The sequence below is a fragment of the Panthera tigris genome, chromosome A3 (assembly GCF_018350195.1).
Source record: "Panthera tigris isolate Pti1 chromosome A3, P.tigris_Pti1_mat1.1, whole genome shotgun sequence".
In the NCBI taxonomy this organism is placed as follows: domain Eukaryota; kingdom Metazoa; phylum Chordata; class Mammalia; order Carnivora; family Felidae; genus Panthera; species Panthera tigris.
The window spans coordinates 113022509-113050251 of NC_056662.1; the positions used below are offsets into that span (position 1 = coordinate 113022509).

The 27743-nt window shown below is 37.5% G+C and overlaps 1 protein-coding gene across 8 annotated transcripts in view; it reads right to left on the reverse strand.

The window, feature by feature from the left end:
* Positions 1-2742: 2742 nt before the first annotated feature.
* BIRC6 (baculoviral IAP repeat containing 6) overlaps positions 2743-27743 on the reverse strand; it is a 223543-nt gene continuing 198542 nt past the window's right edge. For all 8 annotated transcript variants that reach the window (XM_042982203.1, XM_042982202.1, XM_042982200.1 and 5 more), the window contains 6 exons: positions 21327-21544; positions 19229-19390; positions 15530-15607; positions 8710-8898; positions 5608-5742; positions 2743-4479 (listed from right to left, as the gene is read on the reverse strand). In XM_042982203.1, coding sequence (XP_042838137.1) covers positions 4300-4479; positions 5608-5742; positions 8710-8898; positions 15530-15607; positions 19229-19390; positions 21327-21544 — 962 coding nt within the window. In that variant the 3' untranslated portion in view covers positions 2743-4299. The remainder of the gene's footprint in view (positions 4480-5607; positions 5743-8709; positions 8899-15529; positions 15608-19228; positions 19391-21326; positions 21545-27743) is intronic.

Here is a 27743-nt window from a genome sequence, read left to right on the forward strand (position 1 = left end):
AAAGGCCATTTGGGAAAGATACAGTAAGAATGATAAAAACAATAAAATCCTACTACACAGGAGCTCATATATATTAAAACATTAAAACAATACATAAAAAAATGGGAAAGAGGTATAAAGTCATCATCGACAAAATAGAAATTCAAATGGCTAATAGATAGATAATGTTGAAGAAATGCAGATATAATCATGTTTGATGATAATAGGAAAAATGCTAGATTAAAAAACTATAATCTCCAATGCTGGCCAGGGCACGGCAATGTTAACTGATACTGGAAGTAAGAATCAATACAACTTCTCTGGAAAGCAATTCATCATTATATATATCAAAACCTTTGACCTAGTAACTTTATTTCTAGGATTTATCAGAAGGAAATAAAGGTACTGACCATGTTAATCAGTGCATTATTTGTAATTAGAAAACAGAAATAACCTAAATGTCCAACAGTAAGGGATTGGGTAAGTATATCCATATTATGTAGCCATTCAGTTTCCTTAAGGATAAAAAGTGTTCCTAACGTGTTGTTAAAAAGCTGATAGAAGTGTATATACAATGTAACAATTGCATAGAAAAGAGAAGTATAGAAAATAGATTTGGAGCAAAAGATACCAGAAAACTGTTTACTTTCGCAGTTTGTATTTTTCAGGATTTTCCCAACTTTCCATAGTGAGCTGTACATTAAGCTATAATAACAATAAAACCACTCAGTTTTATGAAGCCAGATGAACCCAAGAGCTGCCAGGCTCTGACTGCCTTGCCCAAGACTGGAGCATCGGCATGGCAGCTTGGGCCAGGCTGCTGGCTCCAGTCCTCTGCTACCCTGGCTGCCTCCTCCAGCTGAGTCTGTCTAGCTTCCCCCCAGGTCTGCAACTGGATCTGTTACTCCCATGTCTAGGCTGACCCAGTGGGCATGAAAGTTTCCATCTTGGAATCTTTTGTTCTAACCAGTCTCATTGCCTCACAAGATGTGAGGCTTGTTTCAGCAAAATACTATTCTAGCACCTACACAAGGTCATACCAGAATACAACTTTAAGTGTATATATTGCTTGGTTACAAAAAAAAAAAAAAAAAAAAAGGCCAACTGTAGAAATTCGTGTACTTAAATAATCAGCTTTGGGTTAAGGACTAAATGGCCAGGGAGTACTGCCTGGCTCGGGGCCAAGCCTCATTTGAGTTGTTGAGAACAGTGCTGCTCAATTCACGGTTAAGATTGCTCCCAGGTGGCAGTGGGCTAAGTGCAGAAAGTGAGAGGAAACAATGTGACAAGCTGCACACTTTTTACAGCATTGTATAAAGTATGGGATGGGTCTCTAGTGGAAAGGAACCAAAACCCTTGACTCTTTACCAGGGTAAGACACACTAACTAGAACACCTCACCTCACCCACCTTATCCTACATAAACCGAATCACAGGACATCAAAAAAATATTTATAGTACTTTCTACATCTGACTTTGAAGATATTGGTCTTAAAGCTACAATGGTATCTAAGCAGTTTATTTTTGTACTTTAAGATAAAAGTCTTCTTAGCTGATAGTTTTATGAATAGACCAACGGTCTTAACTGGTTTCCAAATTTCTTCACATTTTCTGCACATGCTGTTTTGGATCTAGGCCATCCTATGCCTGCTGGTTTTTGTTCCATTGTTTTCTAAGGCCTTCACGCTTACCTTTCCTATCCCATCCCAACCCCCCCCAGACTACTTAGCTTGTAAACATGCTGGTTATTCTTATACCAAAAAATATGTATTTCCCCCCCCCCCCCTTCCTTTCTACCTCTTTGTCCTAGTTTATGCTCTACCACTTGGACTATAGTGGGCTCTTAACTCATCTCCTTACCTCCCCATAGTTGGTAGAATCATCTTCCTGAAACAGTACGACTGGGTTGCTCCCCTAATTAAAGCTCCTTGGGAGCTCTCCATCACACACAGGATGTTACAGCTCCTTAACAAGAGAAGTCTTCCATGATCCAAGCCCTCCTATCTAACGCTATGGCCTAATATTTCATTTGACTATCCCATTGTCTCTGACAATCCAATGTGCTATTAACTCGAGCTCTCCTCTTGTTCTCTTTTGTCTGTGGTAACTTCTGCCTGAATTCTTTATCCTCATCCTTCGAGACTCAGGATATTTTCCTTAAGGAAGCCTTTCCTGACCACATCACCTCAAACATTTTGCCTGAGCGAAGTGCTCCTCCCCTGTGTTCCCAATAGTACCCTGTAAAGAACTCTTTCTGGGAACTTAGCAATTGTACCGACATCAAGTTTCCACGTCTGTCATCCAACCCTGAAGTTCGGGAACCTGTACTTAGTACCAAAGTGAGTGCTCAAATGTTTGCTGGCATAAAGTCAGGATCCCAGAGGGAACCATTTGAAAGTAATCAGTCTCAAATTCAGACTTTTAGGTTTTGTTTTTTTAAAAACATGAATTGGACCTTATCGTACTGGTATTGTTACTTTTCTTTTATAAAGCCCCCTGAAGACTAGTGGTGTGAATTGGAGAAAAAGGACCTAGCTTTATTTTAATGACTAAAAATTAAATCCCAAGGGGCACCTGGGTGGCTAAGTCGGTTAAGCGTCCAACTTCAGCTCAGGTCATGATCTCACAGTTTGTGAGTTCGAGCCCCATGTCAGGCTCTGTGCTGACAGCTCAGAGCCAGGAGCCTGCTTCAGATTCTGTGTGTCTCTCTCTGCTCCTCCCAAGCTTGTGCTTTGTCTCTCTCAAAAATAAATAAACATTAAAAAAAAAAAATCACAAGTTGGAGGCAAACAGTACACTTGATATAGTAGCTTTTATCTTCTATCCCTCACAGAACCCTGAGAGACCAAAAAACAAAAAGCCTAGAGGATGGAGGACTGTCCTTTTACTTCTTACTGTTACCTAGAATTTAGCTAGCATGTATGTGGATGACATTTAATGGACTCTTCTTCCTCATAAATGGACTTTATTTTGTCACTCTTGGTGTAGCTCATCACCCACCAGATCGAACAGTGTGTGTTTGAGAACTTTTTGTTTTCTGGTCACATACAGTCTGTCCCCTCCTTTGTCCATGCTTAAGGAGCACTACCCCTTGTACATCAGAGAGTATCACGCTCCCTAGCTCCCCTGTTGCTTCAGAGAGCAGCTCAATGTTCAGAATACAGTTTCTCTTGGTCAGCTCCAGATTCAAGGTTCCCACAGGCCACGTCATTTTATATACTTAGCTTTTCCTTTGTGATAATTGGTCTTTGAAAAATATCCTTTCCTTTCCCAAGCTTAGGTCTTGGAAGTGTCCAATTCTTTGTAGAAACAGCATTTCACACCATGGCAAACTGTTTTAGAAAGAAGACATACTAATACACCTAAGTCTTTATTTATTTGGCTCTAGGAAGAATTTGCATGAAAATGAGCCTATATGGCAGGTACAGAATGTACTGTAACAGCACCAGAGAGGTATCCTCTCTGCTCTACAGAGCCTCAATGTTTAATACATACATGTGACTTTAGTAATAAAACCAGAGTCCAGGAAAAAAGGAGCCCTTTAGGAAAAAATCAGTTTAGAGTGACTTTTCAAATTGACCATTCCTTTTCATATACTTAAATTCAAATAACGGATACATTCACAGGCCCAAATGTTGGCATAGAATAAAATCATGTTCATTTATTTTTTTTCTGCATCTTAGAATTAGAAGGCATAAAATTAAATACGTTGAATGTAATAAATTCATCCATACAAGTGCAAGTCTCCAGCTATAATGCATTTTATGGCATATTTATCATTTAAAAAATGTACCAGTAAATCAAAAAAGAGGGAGTATGTCCATTTAACTTTTATTTAAGTGTATGTAGGAGGTCTTCAGAAATCAAATATGAGCATGAAGATATGGCCAAACATAAAATCTATCAAATTCAGTGAAAAGTTGCTGACTTTAAATAGTAGTTGTAAGAATGACCAATATATATTCTTTGTTAACAACCCCTCACTCTACAGTAAAAAAAAAAATAAAATAAACATTCAGTAAACATTCTTTCCTAAGGTAGTTTCCCTTATATATCAGTGATTTATCCATTTCTTTGTATACACAAATTTGTTGAACATACCAATCAGTGGTTCTCACAATTGAAAAATAAAAGCACAAAAAAGTTTACACTCTTGTACAGGTAAATAAAGATCACCTTGAATTAAACTGGATCTCCTTAAGGGCATAGTATAGTTTCAGTTTCAATAACTATTACATAATTAGTTTCTTACATACAAATATTGACATATTTGGCTTGTGCTTCAAAGCCTTTGTGTCTACGAAGTCCGTGTCAACGCAGCTCATAATTTGAAGTCACTGGGGAGATCCTTACTGCTGCTGGGTTTGACCTGATCATGCGTTAGAGTCCCCTCAGCACCGGCTGTGGCACTGCACATCTCCGAGGCATCATCAGCATCAGGGTCCAGGCCTTCGGGACAGGGAAGTTTTAGCAGCTCTTCCCGGAGCTGAGCAGTGTGACGCTACATGGGGGAGAGTAAGTGATACTGGAATAAACCCTGGGATTCTAACATAACGTCAGCTGAGAGAGGAGATGAGTTTAAAACAAAACCCAAAGCGTTAGGCCTACAAATACTTACTGAACACCTTCCTTATGCTAGTTATTGTAAGAGGCAAAAATCTCGAACCTCAAAATAACTGACGTTGCTAAAAAGCCCTGAGTAGCATGCCCATAGACCCTACCCACGCCTCCATCCCTGGAGCAAAACAGCATTACTTATGATATAGAAGATACCGTTCTTCTGCAATACACACTCTTTTAAATTAAAGAGAGTAACCTCTTGACTAATACATCTTGCCTCTGGCTAAATATTTTTGAGAGAAAGTCTGTAAATGAAAATAAACCCATCATTATTTTACTAAATGAGATTCATCAGGCACAGCAGGTCGATGTATATAACATTTGCAATATGTTTCACACTAATTACCTCACTTAATGCTAGAAAAAACCTTAGAAACAATTTTATCAACATAATTTTTTTTTAATTTAACCAAATGAAAAAGAAGATTTAGAGAGAGTGTGTAATTTTGTATTATACTATACTGCCATTTAGGGAAAGATACAGACTTGTTAACAGAGAGTGATTAGTTGTCTATGAATATTAAGTTGTGGATTATAATTTTCTAGTGGGAGAGAAACGGCCTCAAATATCACACCAGGGGTTTGAAATTTTGTTGTTGTCAATAGCTGACTTTGAAAATTAACTAACCAACATTTACAAAACAGTTTTTAAGTAGGAGGCACAGTGTTCAACACTGACAATGTAAAAGGAGCAGAATAAGGAAGATAAAATCTCTGACCTCAGAGAGACTAAATTTTGGTCGGAGGTCTAAGATGCATTAACAAGGTAAGACAACTACACACTTGCAGCCATTTGTAAGGTTTTAAAATGGATTAACACGCTGGTGACTCGTAAGTTCCCTACCCCAATTTCCCTTCCACTGTGGACAACAGGAGAAAACAATTAGGGAAGGAGAAGGAAAAATTTGATGGTTTTAATCTTTGCATCCTTCGGATTCCTTTACCGTTTGGTGGCCATGGGTCCGTCAGTGAATATACAATAGGGCTCCTTTTAGGAAGGCTTACTCACCTTGAGAGCTGCCGCATGGTGAGACATAGTCCTGCCTACCCGCTTATCACTGCTGTACTGCTGGATGTCTGCAATCCACTCCTCGCACTGGGCCATGATCTCAACTCTTTTCAAGTAAAAATGTTTGTGTATAACCTTAAGAATAAAACAGTCAAGGGAACAAAGTTTGTTAAGGTCAGAATTTAAAAAGACAGAATAAGGGGCATGACAAAGAAATGAAATTTATACATTTTTTAAAATGTTTATTCATTTTTGAGAGAGAGAGAGAGAGAGAGAGAGACAGAGCGTGAGCAGGGGAGGAACAGAGAGAGAGGGGACACAGAATCAGAAGCAGGCTCCAGGCTGTCAGCACAGAGCCGGACACGAGGCTCCAACTCATGAACTGTGAGATCATGACCTGAGCTGAAGTCAGATGCTCAACCGACTGAGCCACCCAGGTGCCCCACAAAGAAATGAAATTTAAAAGACAATTACAATGTTTTTGTCTCCATACAACTTAATTTAGTGAATTCTGTATTAACAAGAAAGAATCATGCTTTAAAAAAAAAATTTTTTTTTAATGTTTGTTTATTTTTGAGAGAGACAGAGACAGAATGCAAGTGAGTTAGGGGCAAAGAGAGAGAGAGGGGCACAGAATCCAATGTAGGCTCAAGGTTCCGAGCTGTCAGCACAGAGCCTGATGCAGGGCTCAAACTCATGAGCTGTGAGATCATGACCTGAGCCAAAGTCAGATGCTCAACCGAATGAGCCACCCAGGTACCCCGGAAGAATCATGCTTTTGACATCAGAAGACATGTGCAGAGATGCCCAGCTCTACACAGAAAATAATGCCCAAGCTCAACCAGACAATAAAATAGTTAATCCTACTGGAGAAAATAAAGATGTATATAATGCAGTATATTCACAAAGTGAGTAAATAACCAGGAGAAAATAATTAGGAAAGTATTGACAATAGAAAAACTGTCAAATTTTCTACCTTGAAAAGAGAACTCTACAAATACCTAAATAACTAAAGACATTCAAGTGTCAAAGGCATTTACACAGAAATCAGAATAGAGTCCTAAAAATAGCACTATTACTACTTTCTTAATTTTGTCTTCTGGTTAATTTTTAGATAAAATAGTATTAATACATTATAAAGTTAACTTTCATTATAATAATTATAGTTTGTATTTGGAATTAAAAAAATTATCTGAAAAATTAAATACAATTTCTTCCTGTTTAAGTAGTAGGAGTCTACTTCTATTCAATGTAAGTCAGAAAATAGATCAATTTGGAATTATTATTAAATCAATTAAAAAATATTATTCTGTATGCTGGGTGAGCCACTATATTCCCATGAGCTTATCTCCCCTAAAGAAAAGGCAATAATACCTACAAAGTTTTATTAGGGGAAACTGCGAATGGATGTAACACACCAGTCAGATCCTATTACATTTAACAGTTTCTGCTCTTGATGCCTACATAGAAGTAAGACACTGCCTGACATGACGAACCATGACAACCACAGAACCAGACAAGAGGTAGGTGAACCAGAAAGAGGTACTTAAAAAACCAAAAATGTACGGAATTGTTGGATCGCTATATTGTACACCTGAACCTAATATAACAGTATATGTTAACTACAATGGAACTGAACTGAAATGAAATGAAATAAAATAAACTGAAGAAAAGGCAAACAAAAAACCCCCAGGGAAGTCAAAGAGGCACATCTGAAGGGAAAATCAGGAAAGCATACATGGATGAAGGGCGCCCCCTTTAATGTGAGCCAGGTTCTAAAGGATGAGAAAGATTATTGTTTCAAATTATACTTATCTGCTTTTTGTAAAAGTCATCCCCCAACTCAGAGTTCCTTGTGTTAACGGTTTTTCTTCCGTAAAAAAATTTTTATGCATGAACCAACAAATTATACCTCAACTGAGTATATACACTTACACACTTATTTCAATACATTTTAAAAGTGAAGTTTCGCATAGAGAAAAGTACACAAATTACACATACAATAGGATGCATTTTCCCACAGTGCACACCAACATAATCTCCACTCAGACGAGAAACAGGACATTACCAAGCAGGCTGCAAGCCCCTTTTTGCTACCTCTCACCATAAATCTTCATGGAAGGGTATACAGTATCCTGACTTCTTTAAGCCAAAGTTAGTTTTACTCATTTCTGAGCTTTTAATAAAAGGAAACATATGAAATGTATTCTCTGTGTCTGGCTTCTTATGCCCTATATTGTATTTATGATATTTGTCCATGTTAACCTGCATAGCAGTTCATTCATTCACATTGCTGTATTCCATTTTATGAATATTCCAAAATTTGCCCATCCATTCTGTTCAAAGACAAGTCAACTGTTTCTAATTTTTGGCAGTTATGAGCAATGTAATGAATATTTTCTATACCCAGTATAGAGACTATACCCAATTTCTATGAAGCACACACCAAGGAGTGGAACTGCTGGTCCTTCAGCATATATTCAGCCGATGAGATCCTGCCAAAGAGTTTTCCAAAGAGGCTGTAATGATATCTATATTCCCATCAGAGTGGATCAGGGTTCCAGCTGCTGCACATTCTAACACTTGGTATGAAAAGCCTTTAAATTCCTAGAGACGCTGAAGAATGAAAGGACAGGGGCCAGACAACATAGGACTTTGGAGGCCATGGTACGGACTGGAGTGAAATGCAGAGATTATGTGTAGAAAACCACTGCCGAGGGACAAAAGTGGAAGCAGGATAACTGGTAAGGAAACCACTTCAACTGTCCAAGCAAGAGGTAATTAACCATGGCTTGAAATAGGTTGGTCATGGCAAAGACGGTTTTACTTTGATTATGTCTTGAAGGGTGGAGCCAAGAGGATTTTTCATTAGACTGAATGTGGTATACTAGAAAAAGAATCGAGGGGCACCTGGGTGGCTCAGTCAGTTAAGCATCCGACTTTGGCTCAGGTCATGATCTCGCGGTTTGTCGGTTTGAGCCCCGCGTCAGGCTGTAGCTGAGTTTACCCCAGATTGTCTAAATATAAAGGCAAGTACAATACTAACAAACTGTATTATATAAGGTCTTTAATAAAATATTTCATTAATTTTATTGAACATACCTCTTTAAAGCATGGTGAAGGGTTTCTGATTTGCTCTAGCATTGCCCACTTAACCGTTGCTTGCCTAATGTTTCCATCATATTCTCGAGAACTCTGTGTGCCACTGGGAGTTCCTCTAGACCGTTCATATCCTGGTTCATTAAAGTAAGGCTCAGCTACTAATATAAGGGACTGAACAGACACCAACACCTGTGGAACAAAGAAATAAAGACAAGCTATTATGATGGGACATTTTTATTACCAGTAAACTGGTATATTTTAATATGTGCTTCCACATATTTTTATCACTGTCAAATTGATGTTAATCACGAGGACACTGAAATGCTATGTTATTAAAAGCAATATTAAAATAGACACAGTAGTTTCTTGTAAAATATTCATATATCTTACATTTTATATTCTTGAATTCTTGAAAAACAAAAAGAAATGAAGATATTTCCTGAAACTGCTAAAAAAAATTTGTTTATAAACACCCCATACCAATTTAGACATTATTGAGCTCAAATTGTCCTTACGCTCAAAGAGGATAAAGCTAACCATGCACTCTGAACAATACTCACTTAGGGGCACCTGGGTGGCTCAGTCAGTTGAGAGTCTGACTCTTGATCTGGGCTCAGGTTATGATCTCACAGTTTTGAGATCAAACGGGATTCTCTCTGTCTCTGCCCTTCCCCTGCTCATGCGCTCTCTCTCTCAAAATAAATAAACGTTAAAAAAAGGACTCACTGGTAAGAACAACTATTCATGAGGCAATCTTTATTTAAAAAAAAATTTTTTTTAATGTTTATTTATTTTTGAAAGACACAGAGACAGAGTGAGAGTGGGAGAGGGCAGAGACTGGGAGACACAGAATCTGAAGCAGGCTTCAGGCTCTGTGCTGTCTGTACAGAGCCCAACATAGGGCTCGAACCCATGAACTGTGAGATCATGACCCGAGCCGAAGTCAGACACTTACATGACTGAGCCACCCAGGCACCCCTATTTTTATTCCAAAGAAAATACTTTTTAAAGGCATCTACTATTTGCTTTTTAAAATATATACCATTTTGGAAGTATATAGATGCTACTTTATTTTTCTTCAGTGAATTTGGCTATTTAGGAGTCATAATATTTATGTTATGGAATCTTCTGGAGCCTCGGATTATCTGACCTCTTTAGTCATTTTACTTCACAGTACACTTTAGCCATAAAAACTGTGCACAAAGGGATGCCTGGGTGGCTCAGCTGTTTGAGCATTCAACTCTGGATCTTGGCTCAGGTCATGATCCCATGATTGGTGGGATCGAGCCCTGCGTCGGGCTCTGTGCTGAGCGTGGAGCCTGCTTGAGATTCTCTCCCTCTCTCTCTCTCCCTCTACTCCTCTCCCCGGCTTGTGCTCTCTCAAAAACAAACAAACAAACAACAACAACAACAACAACAACAAAAACAAAAACAGAAACAAAACTGGGCATGAAAAAACAGTAAATCAATAAATCTTTGGACAGAAAGATTTCTCTTTTTAAAAAGGATTTGAATTTCAATATTAAAATTATCTATCCCTGAGAACAATGTATAATACATATTTTTAAACATGTTTTATTTATTTACTTGGTGGTTTATTTATTTGTTTGCTTGTTATAGAGAGAGAGTGCTTGAGGTGGGGGAGAGAGGCAGAGAGAGAGAGTCCCAAGCAGGCTCCACACTGAGCACTGAGCTTGAGACCTTATTTATTTTTTTAAAGTAGGCTTCACGTCCAGCGCTGAGCCCAACTCCAGGTCTGAACTCATGACTCTGAGATCAAGACCTGAGCTAAGATCAAGAGTCAGTCGTGTAACCAACGGAGTCACCCAGGTACCTCTGAGAACAATGTGTAAAATTCAAGTCAGAGATCAAAGAAGGCAGAATAACTTAGCCCCTCAGAACTATTTTGGTTATCTGTAAAATTAGGATCACACCTACTTACTTAAAGACTGGCTATGAGAACTAAATAAACTTTGTAGGGGGTAAAGTAGTAGCACTTATAATTAAGTGTAATTAACAACAGCAGCTATTCTTTCTTGGAGCAAAAATGAGCATGCATCCAGAAGACAACAAAATGCAAAACAAAATCATTTTTACTCTGAAAATAGATGTCTTTTTATCTATAATATAAGAGGGTAATATAGGGTCCTGCAAAAAAGCAGTCAGTAGGAGTTCCATTGTGATCAACAAAATTCAAAAGAGCTACCTGGATCAAATAAAAAGCTAATATTTATCATAGCTCCATCTGCCTAAAGTGTTTTATTAGAATATGACCTGACAATGAACTGGTAATTAACAGAAACACACCTGCTACATATTTACATAGTTATATTTAAGTTAATAATAAACAGAATAGATTTTCATTCTGCAACGTAGGTTCACTGATTCCTAGTCAATCCTTTGATACTTTAAGAAAGTCAAGAGTTACAGACTTTTATTCATAGGTTAAATTTACAGTCCCTTTCCTCTTTAGTTTTACATTAAGCATCCACAAAACTGCAAGAGGTTTTCACTATAATTTGTTTAGGAACTGACTAAATCAAGAATCATCTAACACCTTCCTTTCACTATCTGTGTCAAAATAAAAATTTTAACCCTGTCATATGGTCTTTTACTAAGCCACTCAAGTAGTCAGTAATCTTGTCTCCTACAATTGTATATATTCATTTGGTCACTATATTCCTACCACTATCCATTCTTGCAACTCATTTTTTTTTTTTTTTTTTGCAACTCATTCTTTAGAATATCCACCAATTTGCCATATTCCTCCTCCTACCCCACATCCCTTAGAGATTATTAACTTTTGATTTCCTGTATTTTCATGTTGTATCTTGTCAGAGGATTTAATTGTCTAACTTGATCTGGTACATCAAAAAATTTTATCACAGGTATTTAAAACATAGGAGAGTACAGAGTATATAATCCAAAATACTAATTTGCAATGAGAAACTGTATTATAAGAAATAATAACATCTTTGGTACGAGGGAAATATTCTTTTTTTTTTAACGTTTATTTTTGAGAGAGAGCATGCAAGAGGGGGAGAGGCAGAGAGCGAAGGGGACAGAGGATCTGAAGCGAGTTCTGCGCCGGAGAGCAGGGAGCTAGATGTGGGGCTCGAACTCACAAACCGTGAGATCATCAGCTGAGTCGAAGTCGGACACTTAACTGACTAAGCCACCTAGGCAACCCAGGAAACACTTTTAATTAGTAAAATGCTTTTAACTTTTTTAAATATTAAGTACCTGCTTCTGGAAAATTATGCTGCAAATGACTAGGACTGTAAACAAGTGGCTGATTTCCAGAATTTTCCATTTTAAGAGAAATGATAATATATATTTTGTTAACATTTATAAATGGTTGATTACACGAACCATAAAATACGTTCAATTCCTTTTGCATATGATATCTTTATTAACATCCAACTGGAACAAACTATTCACAAGGCATTATAATAGGTATTTTAAGTACATTATAGCAACATTAAAAACCAGTTATGTAAGCAATGCTATAACTTGGTGCTACTGTAAAAAATTCTGGTGATAGTCCTAATAAATAATATGACTCTGATTTTATTTTATTTTTTTTAAATGTTCATTTATTTTTGAGAGAGAGAGTACACCAGCGGGGTAGGGTCAGAGAGAGAGGGACAGAGGATCTGAAGTGGGCTCTGTGCTGACAGCAGAGAGACTGAAGAGATCATGACCTGCAAAGTGGGACGCTTCAACTGACTGAGCCACCCAGGTCCCCCTGACTTTGACTTTATTTATTTATTATTTTTTAAATATTTATTTTTGAAAGAACACAAGGGGGCGAGGGGCAGAGAGAGAGGGACAGAGATCTGAAGCGATCTCTGCACTGATAGGCTGACAGCAGCTGCGAGCCCGATGCAGGGCTCAAACTCACAAACCGCGAAATCACAACCTGAGCCAAAATTTGACACTCAGCCGACTTAGCCACCTGGCTGCCCCGTGACTTGATTTTAAACTGTGCTAATAGTTAAAACTATTACTACATTACTGCTGGATATGAGACTTACAGCATAAGACTACAAAATGTATTATTTTTATACAAAGAAACATTATTCTTCTAACAGTGTCACTCACAGAAACCAAGAAATTCTTTTTTTTTTAATTTTTTTTTCAACGTTTTTTATTTTATTTTTGGGACAGAGAGAGACAGAGCATGAACGGGGGAGGGGCAGAGAGAGAGGGAGACACAGAATCGGAAACAGGCTCCAGGCTCCGAGCCATCAGCCCAGAGCCTGACGCGGGGCTCGAACTCACGGACCGCGAGATAGTGACCTGGCTGAAGTCGGACGCTTAACCGACTGCGCCACCCAGGCGCCCCAGAAACTAAGAAATTCTAATAAAGCTTGTCACTGTTCAAATATTTTGGAATTGTTTTTAATTGTATACAACCTTCAAAAATTTTTGTGGAAGATTTTCAGTCTGGCAAAGGTACTTTCATCCTTAGTGCACATGTGATAAATAAAAGGGTAAAACAATGTTAGGTCCTAAAATCTAACCAAAGAGAAATTAAGTAATTTTCCTTGAGCCTTTCTAGTCTGCCTCTGAAGAAAGTTTCTAACAGACAACAAAGAGTAATGTGGTCCTGCCTACATGTATTTATTTCTTGTATAATGTGAATAAAACCAGCTCACAAAGATCAGACCAGTATTTCTTAGGAATACAGATGCCAAAAATTCTCAAATAAAATACTAGCAAAGCGAATCCAGTAATATCTAAAAAGAATTCTATACCAAGAGACCAAATGGGATTTATCCCAGGAATGCAAGGTTGGTTTAGCGTCCAAAAATTAATATATCATATTAATAAAATAAAAAGCCAAAAATAGTAGAATCATTTTAACAGATGCAGACAAAGCATCTGACAAAATCCAACATCCATTCATAATAAAAATACTCAACAAACCAGGACTAAAGAGCAATGTCGTCAACATGAAGAGAATTTATGAAAAACTCACAGTTAATGACACTCAATGAAGCAAGACTGAAAGTTTTCCCCCTAAGATCTGGAAGAAAACAAGTCTATTCACTCTTGCCACAGAAAAGAGAGAGCCTCCTCTTGCTCCTGCCCAAGTCAATTTGTCACAGATTTGAAAACCCTGATTCAGGAAACTATCTAAAATATAAAGAAAATCATGTAATAACTGTATTACTTATAAAACTAAAAAAATTAGAAGCAAAAAATTTAGTCAATAATAGAGAACCAGTTCAGCTACAGTATATTAATTCAAAAGATTAAGAGCAATTAAAAATTATAAGAATGTAACTTGGAAAAATGGATATGCTCTAATGTTAAGTGAACAGAACAGTGTACAGATGATTTATCTACTACGTTCTCACTCTGCGAATTATGATAAAAAAAAAAAAGCTCAAAAACCCCCGATAAACCCAAATCATAAAGGGAATATAGAACAAAGCTCATTTTTATGCATGGGTAATTAAGTTTCCAAACTTGTAAAACTTAAACCCCTGAGTAGAAGTTTCTTTACTTTACAAGATTTTGGGTATATATTAGATATATAAGCCATATAAAAGTTAAAAGCAAATCAAATTAAAAAAAATTTTTTTTAATGTTTTTATTTATTTTTGAGACAGAGAGAGGCAGAGCATGAGCAGGGGAGGAGCAGAGAGAGAGGGAGACACAGAATCTGAAACAGGCTCCAGGCTCCGAGCTGTCAGCACAGAGCCTGACGCGGGGCTCGAACCCACAGACCGTGAGATCATGACCTGAGCCGAAGCCGGACGCCCAACCCACTGAGCCACCCAGGCGCCCCAAGCAAATCAAATTTTAAACTAATTAGTTGTTGGGGCATCTGGGTGGCTTAGTCGGTTTAAGCGTCTGACTTCGGCTTGGGTCATGATCTCATGGTTCATGAGTTCCAGCCCTGCATCAGGCTCCGTGCTCACAGCTTGGAGCCTGGAGCCTGCTTTGGATTCTATGTCTCCCTCTCTCTCTGCCCCTCCCCTGCTCGCGTTTTGTCTCTCTCTCTGTCTCTCAAAAATAAATAAACATTTTAAAAAAATTATCTAAATTCGACAAAAGTTTCAATTCTCAGCTAAATCTAATTTACTTTATGAAAAATAGGATATCTCTGAGTTTCCTTTCTTTGCTTAGTTTGAGTTGACAAGAGTAACATACATGTAGAAAAAATATTTTAAGGTTTTTACACTACAACTGAAACAAGAATTTCTAAAATGAAGTAGTAGTTACTTGGGAGGAATATTCTAGTGACTTCCTTATAGTTCTCCTGCATGAATCATGTAAACAATGTAAACTTTTTTCCTAATCTCGACATCAACAAAAAGGGAAAAATTATACTATGATATTATTTAATTCATGAGGATGCTACAAAGTCTTCAGAGAATCAAAAGAGTGACATCCTGAGAATTATTTTTTGTATCTTCTTTCACTTAATTCAAAATAAGAATGTAGAAAAAGAATCTTTTCAGGGTAGATCAAACTTTAGTAGGCTTACCTAGGGATAATTTATGGTGATTTCTCTGAAACACTAAACTTTTTTATTTTTTTAATGTTTATTTATTTTTGAGAGAGACAGTGCACTTGTGGGGGAGGGGCAGAGAGAGAAGGCGACACAGAACCCGAAGCAGGCTCCAGGCTCCAAGATGTCAGCACAGAGCCCGCTGCGGGGCTCGAACCCACAAACCGTGAGAACATGACCAGAGCTGAAGTCGGACGCCTAACTGACTGAGCCACCCAGGCGCTCCTAAAACACACTTTTTAAAATATAGATAGTTCTTATTTTTCTAAGTGAAATTCAGAGAAATGTGTTTACTTGCAAAAAGCTTGAGGTCTGAGGATTCCACTTCTCTTCTGGTCTTCCATGCCACGTATTTAAGATGCTTAAACAAACCTGAGGAAGAAGAGAAGAAAACATATACAGAATTGAATAGAGTGCTTTTAAAAAGCAAAGTGTCATAGCTAGAAGCAAAAATGAAATGCTATCATGTCACAGTATCTCAGTTTTATGTTCCCCAACAAAACCCCAAGGGTCGGTTTGTTAAAACGAATTGGCATCTTCAGATGTGATCCAAAGCTGTACAGCATTTCACTTTCATAATGAAACACGAAATAGCACCTATTACATGTTAATACAAACAACACTTTTTAATAAAAAATAACTCTTTCCCAAACCAAAAACAAGTTTCAGTGGGAAAAAATGGTACCATTTATATTAAAAAAAAATTTCTCTTAAAATTTTGTAAATTTTAAAAATGGGTATGGTTCAGCAAAAGAGATCTTGTTTTCAAATCTGCTTCTACATTCAATTTGTTACAATATATTGTTCTGGTTGAAGTATCTGATAACATCTAGCTTCACATAAACATGAAGTTGGAAGGAGGAGACCTCACAGACCCCCTGAGAGGACGTTGAGGCTCCACTGGGTTCCTTGGAACCAACTTCACCACACAGATACTGTTCGCTCACATAAGCAAGAGTGAACCTAAACTATCTGCCGAACACAGGTATGGAGGTCATTCTGGGAAAAACAAAATTGGGGACATTTTATGTGTAATTGTAAACTGACAATTTCACATAATGGGCAACAGATTTGGAAAATAAGTGGTCCTTAATAAAGCAGAAGTCCATCGCCTTGCTAGTTTTGCAAATGTTCTATCACAGTAATAAGGCAAAATACGTTAATTCATTTAGAACATAATTTCATTAACAATTTTTAAAGAACTATATCCAAATGGCTTTGTACGTTATTATTTAAGATACTGTCAGGCATTTCATTTTTAGAACACCCTGTGACTATCAATGCCAAGTATTCTTTGTTTTTGTTAAATATAATTTATTGTCAAGTTGGCTAATATACAGTGTACACAGTGTGCTCTTGGTTTTTGGGGTAGATTTCGTGATTCATCGCTGACATACAACACCCGGTGCTCATCCCAACCAGTGCCCTCCTCAATGACCGCCCCCCCCCCCCCCCCCCGCCATCAACCCTTGGTTTGTTCTCTGTATTTAAGAGTCTCTTATGGTTTGCTTCCCTCCCTCTATTTTTCTCCCCTCCCATCCCCTATGGTCTTCTAAGTTTCTCAAGTTCCACATATGAGTGAGAACATATGATATCTGTCTTTCTCTGACTTATTTCACTTAGCATCATACCCTCCAGTTTTATCCACGTTGCTGCCAATGAATGCCAGGTATTCTTACCCCTATCTAGAGATCTAGATCCCAAGGGTTAAATGTTACCAGTGTATTAATATAACAAAGACTATATAATTCAGGATATTGAACTCTCAGGCCCTTACGTGCTTCGCTATACCATTAAGTCTAAAGGAAGTAATTTCTTTTCTTTTTCTTTTCTTTCTTTTTTTTTAAAGGAGGCTTCACAGCCAGTGTGTAGTCTGCCCAACAGAAGGCTTCAACTTAGATCCTGAGATCAAGACTTGAGCTTGAGGGGTGCCTGGGTGGCTCAGTCAGTCAATCTGACTTTGGATTTCGGTTCAGGTCATGATCTCACAGTTTGAGATCAAACCCCACATTAGATTCTGCGCTGACAGGATTCTCTTGGGATCTCTCTCTCTCTGCCCCTCCCCTGCTTGTGCTCTGTCTAATTAATTAATTAATTACACAAAACAAAACAAAAACAAAAACACCCGAACTGAGATCACGAGTCCAATGCTTAACTGACGGAGCAACCCAGGCACCCCAGTGAAGTAACTTCTTAAATAAATTTTAACAATTTACACTTCAATTCTATTCAGATTCTAGTCTATCTCTTGGGTGAAGACAACACTGCTAGTTCCTCTTCTCTGCTCAGTTATAAAAGACCTGTTCTTTGCTCTCCCAAAAGTAAGCCCTACCTCTGGGTAAATCTCCTGAAATCAACGAAGAAAACAAATTCCAGTTTTACGATCGGAGTTTATGATGAAAACAAAACGATAGCCTACGAGCACAGATCTGAGGCAGGCTTCTCCTGAAACCAGGAAGATGATACCCAGGGAAAACTTAGCCCATCTGTAATAAACCAGATCAACTTCAAGCCCCTGTTCCTCTCAGATCATCAAAGAAGTGTCTGCTTGTGAAGGCTATGAATATCTTCTGACCATCCAGTGATTGTTTTAAAAACTATTTTTAATGTTTATTTAGTTTTTGAGACAGAGTATGAGCGGGGGGGTGGGGTGGGGGTGGGGGGGAGGCAGAGACAGAGGGAGAGGGAGACACAGAATCTGAAGCAGGCTCCAGGCTCTGAGTTGTCAGCACAGAGCCCGATGTGGGGCTTGAAATCACAGACTGCAAGATCATGACCCGAGCTGAAGTCAGACCCTCAACTGGTTGAGCCACCCAGGTGCCCCTGACCATCTAGTGATTTTTAAACTTTTAACACTTCCAGCATGGAATTTACTGTTGAAATTCCATCAAGCCATCCAAATTACTTTGAGCAGTGATGACTGTCCTTTAAAAAAATTCTTTTTAATGTTTATTTTTGAGAGAGAGAGAGAGAGAGAGCGCACAAACCAGGGAAGTGCAGAAAGAGAAGGAGACACAGAATCCGAAGCAGGATCCAGGCTCTGAGCTATCAGTATAGACCTCCATGTGGGGCTTGAACTCATGAGCCATGAGATCATGACCTGAGCCAAAGTCGGATGCTTAATTGACTGAACCACCCAAGTGCCCCTATGACTGTTGTTTTAAATCTAATTTTAAAAGGTTTACTGTCAAATGAAATGCCTTTTATTATACCTCAATTTAATTTTTTTTTTTTAGAGTGAGAAACAAGTGTGAGCAGGGGAGCGGGGAGAGGGGGAAAGGCGGAAGGGGGTGTGGGAGGGAGGTAGGGGGAGAAAGAGAGAAAATCCCAAGCAGGCTCCACATTCATGTGGAGCCTGACACAGGACTCAATCCCACAACCTTGGAAGAGGCACCACCCAGGCACCCCAACTTTTTTCTGAGATAGAACACATCTTCCCATTTATTTAAAAGAAGAAAAAGGAAACATTTTAGCATAAATTAAGCATCAAAAATAAGATCATAATTAATGTATCATGGAAAACATGGATGGCTATGAAAGCAAAAAAAAAAAGTGAGGACATGCAAAAAAGGGAATACAGAGTTGACAGGACCATACTTTTGCCATTCAACTATCTCGAGGCACTTGTGAAAAGAGAAATGGAATTGGAGATACGGAAAGTAAAGAAAGTTGAGAGGCAAAGACAGACGTTTGGCTCTACTACATCTTGAGGGGAGAAAGCTCTCAACTGGCCAAGGAATGTGTTGAATGAGTTAGTCCCTTAGTAGCTTCTTAAGACTATACATGCTTCTCAACACGGTTGTGTTTCTGCCTTTTCTGGTTCCTTCTCTGTCATTCCCCAGGCTAATCTTTGCATACAAAGAAAGAGCAGCATGAAGAAAGCCACGTAACTCTTGCAAAGAAGATATCCAAAAGAAAATTTTTGTTTAAATTACAAAGAACCTTTGGTTACAATACTTTGGCATTAAAAACAAAAGGCTGAAATTACATTACCTTGCCATCATTATAAAGGTTTGGATTGAATCGCACGCTATGACCACCAGTTGTCTCTAGATTCACAAGAGGGGGTGAACTGGGATAATCTTGAGGAAAATATACATCAAATTCAAAGCAGCCATTTGCATAAGGGGTGTCCGCTGGACCGGTTATCAGAACCTAGTAAGCATACACAAACACAGAGGTCTCTGTTACTATTCCCAACCATTGTTTGCTATTTAGAAAAACACAATCCAACATGAAAACGAACAACCTTCTTACATCCTATAGACAGAATCTATCTCTACCAGAATGTGTTAAAAATGAGGTTAAAGTTAAAAATAACAACATGAGTGGAAATGGGTTTAGATTAGGATTAAGGTTTTTTATAGTTTTGGTGAAAACAAGCTATTAAAAGATGCCTTATTGGCAGGAAAGCTTACCTAAATATCAAATACCTTTTAATATTAAGTTATTATTTTCCTGGGAGCTTTCCTTCATATTTTCTTTTTTTTTTTTTTTAACGTTTATTTTATTTTTGGGACAGAGAGAGACAGAGCATAAACGGGGGAGGGGCAGAGAGAGAGGGAGACACAGAATTGGAAGCAGGCTCCAGGCTCTGAGCCATCAGCCCAGAGCCCGATGCGGGGCTCGAACTCACGAACCGCGAGATCGTGACCTGAGGTGAAGTCGGACGCTCAACCGACTGAGCCACCCAGGCACCCCCTTCATATTTTCTATAGTATTTAAAGATTTGAGATTTTAGGTATATTCATTATCACATCCAAAAGGTATGGAGGTAATTTTCTGCAATATATCTTCAGATAGGTTAATCTCTTAAGAAATAACTTAGTTTTAAATATTTTTCTCTGGAATAATAAGACAAATAGATAACAAGAAAAGTTCTCATGTAATAACTTATGATAAAAAGGTTTTGAGAGAACAAGAGGTGTTCCCTGTAGGGTTACTGGTAGTTCAAAAAATAGCAGAGAACCCAACCCTGACTGTCAGAATTATTTAATGAATTTTTTTCAGTCAATCAATAGATACTAATTGTGCAAGGCTTGTGCTGCAAAGTCTCTGATCCTGAAAAGCTGTATGTGGAAGAAAGTGATCAAGAGTCTCAATCTGTGACAACTCCGATTTAAGGTTTGGAGCTCCATGTTGGGATTTTTAACTTTAGGTACAGCATAATGTTTTCCAGAGACAAAGTCACAAGTCTGAACTTATGTGGTCTATTTAGTGATACAATACTTCCCGAGGCGATCCTTCTATAATTGGCTATTGTTTGTAACAAGGGACAGGTAAGAGTGTGCTCAAATAGGCAAAGCCTATGAGATTTTTACTGAAAATTTATCCAAAACAGCAAAATAAAAAAGTAATAAGCAAGCAAAAAAACAAAAACAAAAACAAAAAAGCTCCTCAAATCAATGTGTTGATAGTTACAGCTGTGTATCTAAGGAAGACAGACTATGAAACCAAGAATTAAATGACAAATGTAAAGAAAGGTTCCCCATCATGTCCCTCCCCGGCAGGTGTCAAATCTTTATAATTTTCTTGTTGCAGCAATCACGTAGAATTTAAAGCCAGATAACCACAATGGTAAAGCATAAAGGTGCAGTTATTTATTATTGTACTATCATTACTTAATTCACAGATCTTAAGTAATTAAGTAAGTCTTAGGTAATTAAGTAACTGCATGAATTTCCTAGAAAATAAAAAAAAAAAAAAGAGTAATTTCTGAAAAATGATACTATAAAACATGAAGGAAGTATCTTGGATGACAAGGAAGAAGTCCTATGATTTTTTCCTACCAACCAACATAAAATCCTGTGATACTCAGCTCTTAAAACTACAGGCAGCATATGGCCTTTACTCAAGGCAGGCATTTTGGTACTTTCTTCTAAACTATTATTTTGAAGAGCTGTCCCATACACATACTCTAACATTAAAAAAAAGGATTCCTTTCAATGATGTCCAAAATGGCCAACAGGATTATTTAATTTATTAAAATTCATGCTACTTCTGCTCTGTATAGTCACTATCTGAACAATATAGACAACTGTATGCATAATGGCGTTAGTCAGAAATAGAGAAAACACAGTTGTTTTTCTACCTTCATGATGTCAAGTCGCTCCTCATCACAGCGCACAAACACACTCGAAGAGGACGAAAGAGGCAGTGAGGTTGACAGCGTAACAGCCTCCTGGGCCAGGCGGCGGGCTCTGGCTGCACTGTTTGCGTCATTTGCATTTTTCACCTGAGACATGTAGTGGTAATTTACTTTAAAACCCAATTTCCCATCTTCATCCTCAGAAACCATCTCAAATGTATCTAAAAGAAAAAGAAGAAAAAAAAACACTGAAAAAAAAAAAAGAAAAAGAACTAGAATGGAGTAGTGTTATAATGACAAGGATCACAAATAAATCACTAGCCCTTCATCCAAAACAGAGAGGACCAAAGGCACAGCACAAGGAACACAGTCAATGGCATTGTAATAGTGTTGTATGGTGAAAGATGGCAGCTACACTGTGGTGAGCACAGCATAATGCACAAAAATCATGAATTGCTATGTTGTACACCTGAAACTAATGTAACACTGTGTGTCAATATACTAAAATTTTTTAAGCCCCACAAAATGGAGAGGACCATGAAAAATTAGCAAGCTATACATGTTTATGTCCCAACTACTGTTCGGTGGATGGATTATGTAATGGAGCAAAATGAAGAAATTATAATTTTTTTTAAGATTTTATTTTTAAGTAATCTCTATATCCAAAGTGGGGCTCGAATTTACAACCCTGAGATCAAGAGTCACATATGCTCTGCCGACTGAGCCAGCCAGGAATCCCAGGAAATGATTTTTTAATCTATATAATGTGGACACACTGATAGAATGTATCAAACTGCTATGACAATGTAAAGCAGAAAAAGCAATTTATTCTTAAAATGTGTGGTGTATAATTTTTGCCAAAATAATTCAAAATACTAAATGCCAAGAACTATTATTATATTTCATTTTTTTTAAACCAGAATAGGTCTTTATATATTTGCACTGACTTTGGAGTTGGAAAACGAAGTCCCAGACTGAGGTCTACTCTTGCATTACTTTTGGAATTTAAGTTAATGCAATAAAGGAAGATTATTAGGGTAATGTTCTAAGTACTCTGAGAAAATACAACTAATGGGCTAATTCTTAACCATTTATTCAGGCAGATTTAAAAAAGAGTTGAAGTTATTCTTTACTTATAAACTCTGTACACACAGAAAGAAAAAAAAATGGATTTGAATTTTATCTCCAGTTCAGATTATTCCACCCTAACCAATGGGTTACAAAAGATTTATATAAATTTTAACACTACATCAAAACCATGTACTAGGGCAAATACTGTCAATTAGAAGCAACAATAACTTCTGATCTTATGTTCATATAATTCTAAATATACAGAAAAACTAATGCTATTATTATAATTAGCATTAATGCACTAAATTTCACCAAGAGCTTACTAAGTGTGAGGTTCTAGGCTAGTTTATATGGATTAAATGATAAATCGGAAATGAAATCTTCAAGACTTCAAGTAGCTTATAATCTAGAAAAAGGGGGAAGACCTATGAAGAGTCACAGGTCTGTGTATTCCATATGTTTAAAAGAGGAGTGCCACAATCTTTATTTAACAAATCTTTCAGAGAGAAAAATAAACTTTTGGTGCATCTCTTGTAGAAACTATCACCAATTCTATACGAGTAGAATCTAATTTAAGAAGAAATGTTGAAAGCTGACTTTACCACACAGTACATATACTACATCTCAGCAAGACTGCTAACTACTTCCTGTCAGTGAAGTTGTAAACTGGAGTTATTTCATCTGCCCAATTTCGCCGTTCACATACTACAGAGATAGATTTCTGTATAAATTTGAATTTTATAAACAGCAATCCACCAGAAACAAACATGAGCCGATTCCCAGGACTGGAGGAAAATTTTCTATCCTATAGCTACCTATAAGAGAACAGGATCTACTAATACCAAAACTTTATTAAAATATTCAAAGATAATGACTAGTTGCTAAAAATGTACATAGTTTGACTCAACAAATCCTCTTCTATTAATTTATCCTGAGGAAATAATCATAAATGTATATAAATATTTATAACAATGATATGGCCACTGAGATGTTGCAAAGGTTATTGAAAAACTGGACGGGCACCTAGGTGGTTCAGTCTCAGTCTGTTGAGTATCTGACTCTTGGTTTTGACTCAAGTCATGATCTCATGGTTTGTGAGTTCGAGCCCCGCTTATAGCACAGAGCCCAGCTGGGATTCTTTCTCTCCTTCTCTCTCTACCCCTCCCCTACTCATGCATGCATGCGCTCATTCTCTCTCTCTCTCTCAAAATAAATAAGTAAACTTAAACAACTTGAAGGACCAGTTATTGGTTAAAAGACAGTATGTTACATGATGGAATATTAGGCAGTCAATAAATATCAAATTGTAGAAGAATCATGGTATTAAAAGTACTTGATATAAAAGGTAGAAAATATAGTTTATTCCAAAAAGCTCAACAGAAAACATGCATTTTTTTTTGGTGAATGATTCTAAAAGTCACTGGGTAGTAAAACTTAATGATGTTTAAAGTCACATCCAACTTGGAGAGTTTATGATTTTATGTGGTACGAGAGAAGTCTCCTGGCTCTGATATAAGGACTCTGAATTTCTTAATTAGAGGTAATAATTTAAATCAGAATTTCCTATACATACAGAAGCATAAGGCATTCATTCATATTGATAAAATGAAACTTTTGAATGGAAAGAACTAAAGAACATATAGAGATGGAATGTGTCTAAATATTTTCAACTACATGCACATTACAGATGCTTTAAAAAGACATGAAAACATATTTGGGTCTGAACCAGTAAGTGAATTCAAACCTAAAGTTCAATAAAATATTTAACTCCCACACACACACAATCACATTTCAGGAAACTTTCTTCTTAGAATCCTAGAACAGACTCGTTATTTTCCTAATAGAAGCTTGATGGTTTAAAATACTTTCAAAAATTCTTTGACACCCTCTTCAAAAGGTAGAAATTAATTCCCCGTTCCTTGAGCATGGGCTAGACTTAGTGATTTGCTTCTAATGATAAAGCAGAAGCAATGTTTACAACTTTTAAGACTAAGTCATAAAAGGCAGTTTGGCTTCCTGTTTGCTTGCTCTCTATGAGAAGCCAGACACAATGTATGAAGACACTCAAAAAGTCCTATGGAGAGGCCCACATGGCAAGGAGCTAAGGCCTCCTGTCAACAGCCACGTGAGGGAGATCGAAAGCACAGCCCCCAGAGCCAGTCAAGATTTCACATGACGAAGCTCTAGCCGACATCTTGATGGCCACATTTATAAGAGAGTCTAAGCCAGAAACAGTGAGCTGAACCATTCCTGAATTCCTGACCCATGGAGATTGTGAAATAATAAAGGTTTTAAACACCTTAAGTTTTGAGAGTAATTTTTAGTGCAACAATAAATATGGAATAATTTGATAAAATACTATAGAAACTAATCGGAGTCCAAAAAGATACAAACTTATGTATATTAAGTAACACTTAATCAAATTCACATAAACCAAGTTCAAGTATTTGCTTTAAATAACCAGAAAAAGGAATTTCCAATAAAATGCTTCTTCAGGGGGTCCGGGTAGCTCAGATGGTTAAGAGTTTGACCGCTGATTTCAGCTCAGGTCATGATCTCACGGTCATGACTCCCACTCATTCTCTCCCCGTCTCTCTCTCTCTCAAAATAAATAAATAAACTTAAAATAATGCTTCTTCAGAAGTATTGTTTAAAAACAAACAAAGGGGCACCTGGGTGGCTCAGTCAGTTAAGTATCCAACTCTTGGTTTTGGCGTGGGTCATGATCTACCAGTTTTTGAGTTCAATCCCAGCATTGGGCTCTGTGCTGACAGAGCAGAGGCTGCTTGGGATTCTCTCTCTCTCCCTTACTCTCTGCCCCTCCCCTACACATGCACGCTCTCTCTCCCTCAAAATAAATAAACATTAAAAAAATTATTAAAAACAAACATGTTAACAGAATAAAGGAACAGACTAGATTGTCAAAATTAGTGAGGCCAAAGGCTGTAGTATCATTAGAAGCTAACCAGACCCCTAATTAAAGTATACAAAGAAGAAACCTACTTGGAAAAGATTATGGAATAATTTCTAAGAGAAATAAAAATGATATTGTACAATATTAGAACACAAATGATAGTTTAATTCCATGGTATCTTTTCAGGATTAATATACTAATAAGTAACAATGGGAGAGAAAGAATAACCACTTCTAAAAGATTTCTAAAAAGCCCACACCAGCTTTTCAGTGATAAACTCAAGTTATATAAAAAATTAATCTATGTAAATTTTAACCCACCAGAAAGAATGTTTTTCCAAGTAGAAGGAAACCAAATCTTGGTTAGAAAAATCACCTCTTCTCTCTTCCCAACCCTATTCTTGACACCTCCCACTCCAGGCTAACAGTCTAAACACTGAACAGGAAATTAATGTTTGCAAATTATATGCCCCCCAAAAGACCAAAAATATTGAATAAAAATTCAAAATAAAATGACGAACCTAAAAAAATTAGACTAAATCTGGTTATATCCAAAGCCTCTGTCAATTACTAAAGATCAGTAAATCCAAAGTTCAGCAGTAACAGCAAATCATATGTTTTATTTTTTAATATTTATTTATTTTTGACAGAAAGAGAGAGCACAAGTGAGGGAGGGGCAGAGAGCGAGGGAGACAAAGAATCTGAAGCAGGCTCCAGGCTCTGAGCTGTCAGAACACAGCCCAAAGCGGGGCTCGAACTCATGATCCGTGAGATCATGACCTGAGCCGAAGTCAGATGCTTAACCGACTGAGCCACCCATGTGCCCCCATATGTGGTTTATAAAATGCTACTTAAAATCTTAAGGGGTGCCTGGATGACAGTCCGTTAAGCGTCTGACTCTTGGTTTTGGCTCAGGTCATGATCTCAAGGTTCAAGGAATAGAGCATTGGACTCTGCACTCATTGTGGAGCCTGCTTGGGACTCTCCCTCTCTCTGCCCTCCCCTGCTTGTACTCTCTCTCAAAAATAAATAAACATTAAAAAAAGTCTTAGAAAAAAAGAGATTTAAACTCTTAAAATATCATGACCATGGACCACTTTTTCTTCCTTCTTGTATACTCCCACCAAGTATCAGTGCTATATCTAATGGCATGAGTGGGAAGCAACCAAATGATGTCCTCTGGCAAATCTACCAGGATCATACTAAAAAAGTCTTAGTTTTTGCAGGATTTATTTTTAACCTACTCAGGTTTTCAATGGCTCCCCAACAAAGTTACTGTCCACTTGAGGTTCAAAATTCTGTTCCATTCCATTCTATTCCACTCCACTCTGGAATTCTATTCCAGAAGTAAGACATTAAAGGTTTCAGTAGACATGCATTGGTACCTAGTTGGGGCAACTCACAGACTAAATTTCATTCAGAATCAAAGCACAATTAGACAGCCAATAAAGAAGCAGAGAAAGTTTCTTTATGCTTTTGAATCTGGAGGAGGAGGGAAAGAAACAGGTTGTCACAAAGTGAAAAAAGTACACAGAAGTGTGAAGCTACAGACAAACCCATCTAATACCTGGGTTTTGCCTCAAGGCTACCAATAGTTACCTTCAACTGTATGCAGACAAACCTGAGTAGAGATATGTATCAATTATTTCATCTTAACGCAGTGCTACTGACAACTCCTGACATATTTCCAGTCTACTTCAGTTGTTTTATTCTACACAATATAGTGAATTTAGTTTCAAAAAAGATTTGCAACAATATACATTAATCAAATTGTAACTATAAAGGCTTTCATTTGAGAGATTTAAAAAATGAAGTCTACTTAAAATCTGAGAGTACTTTTCCTAGTTGTGACAGTGAATGTGGCTACAAGGATCATACTGGTGGTGTGGCTTTTCCTGATAATTCTGATTATTCCTTTATATGACACCTCTCTGAGGATGTCTATAATTCATGTTATATTTGTATAACAGTACTTGTTCTTGGTGTCTTGTAACTTTAAGATTACAGCAGACAATATTTTTGTTCCTTTGGTAATCATTTATAGTTATTAATATAGTATTGAATGAACCTGACATTTATTACATTTTCCTGAATTAAGTGTTTATTAAACAAAATGGTCACAACCTATCAGTGGCTGGCACAATTATCCAAAAACAAAACTGTTACATTTTTTCTGAACAACAGTATATACACGTCATCTCAATTCTTCCAATTTTAAGATAATGAACAAAAGCAGGGGCGCCTGGGTGGCTCAGTCGGTTGAGCATCCGACTTCGGCTCAGGTCGTGACCTCACGGCTCGTGAGTTCGAGCCCCGCATCGGGCTCTGTGCTGACAGCTCAGAGCCTGGAGCCTGCTTCAGATTCTGTGTCTCCTTCCCTCTCTATCCCTCCCCTGCTCATGCTCTGTCTCTCTCTCAAAATCAATAAACATTAAA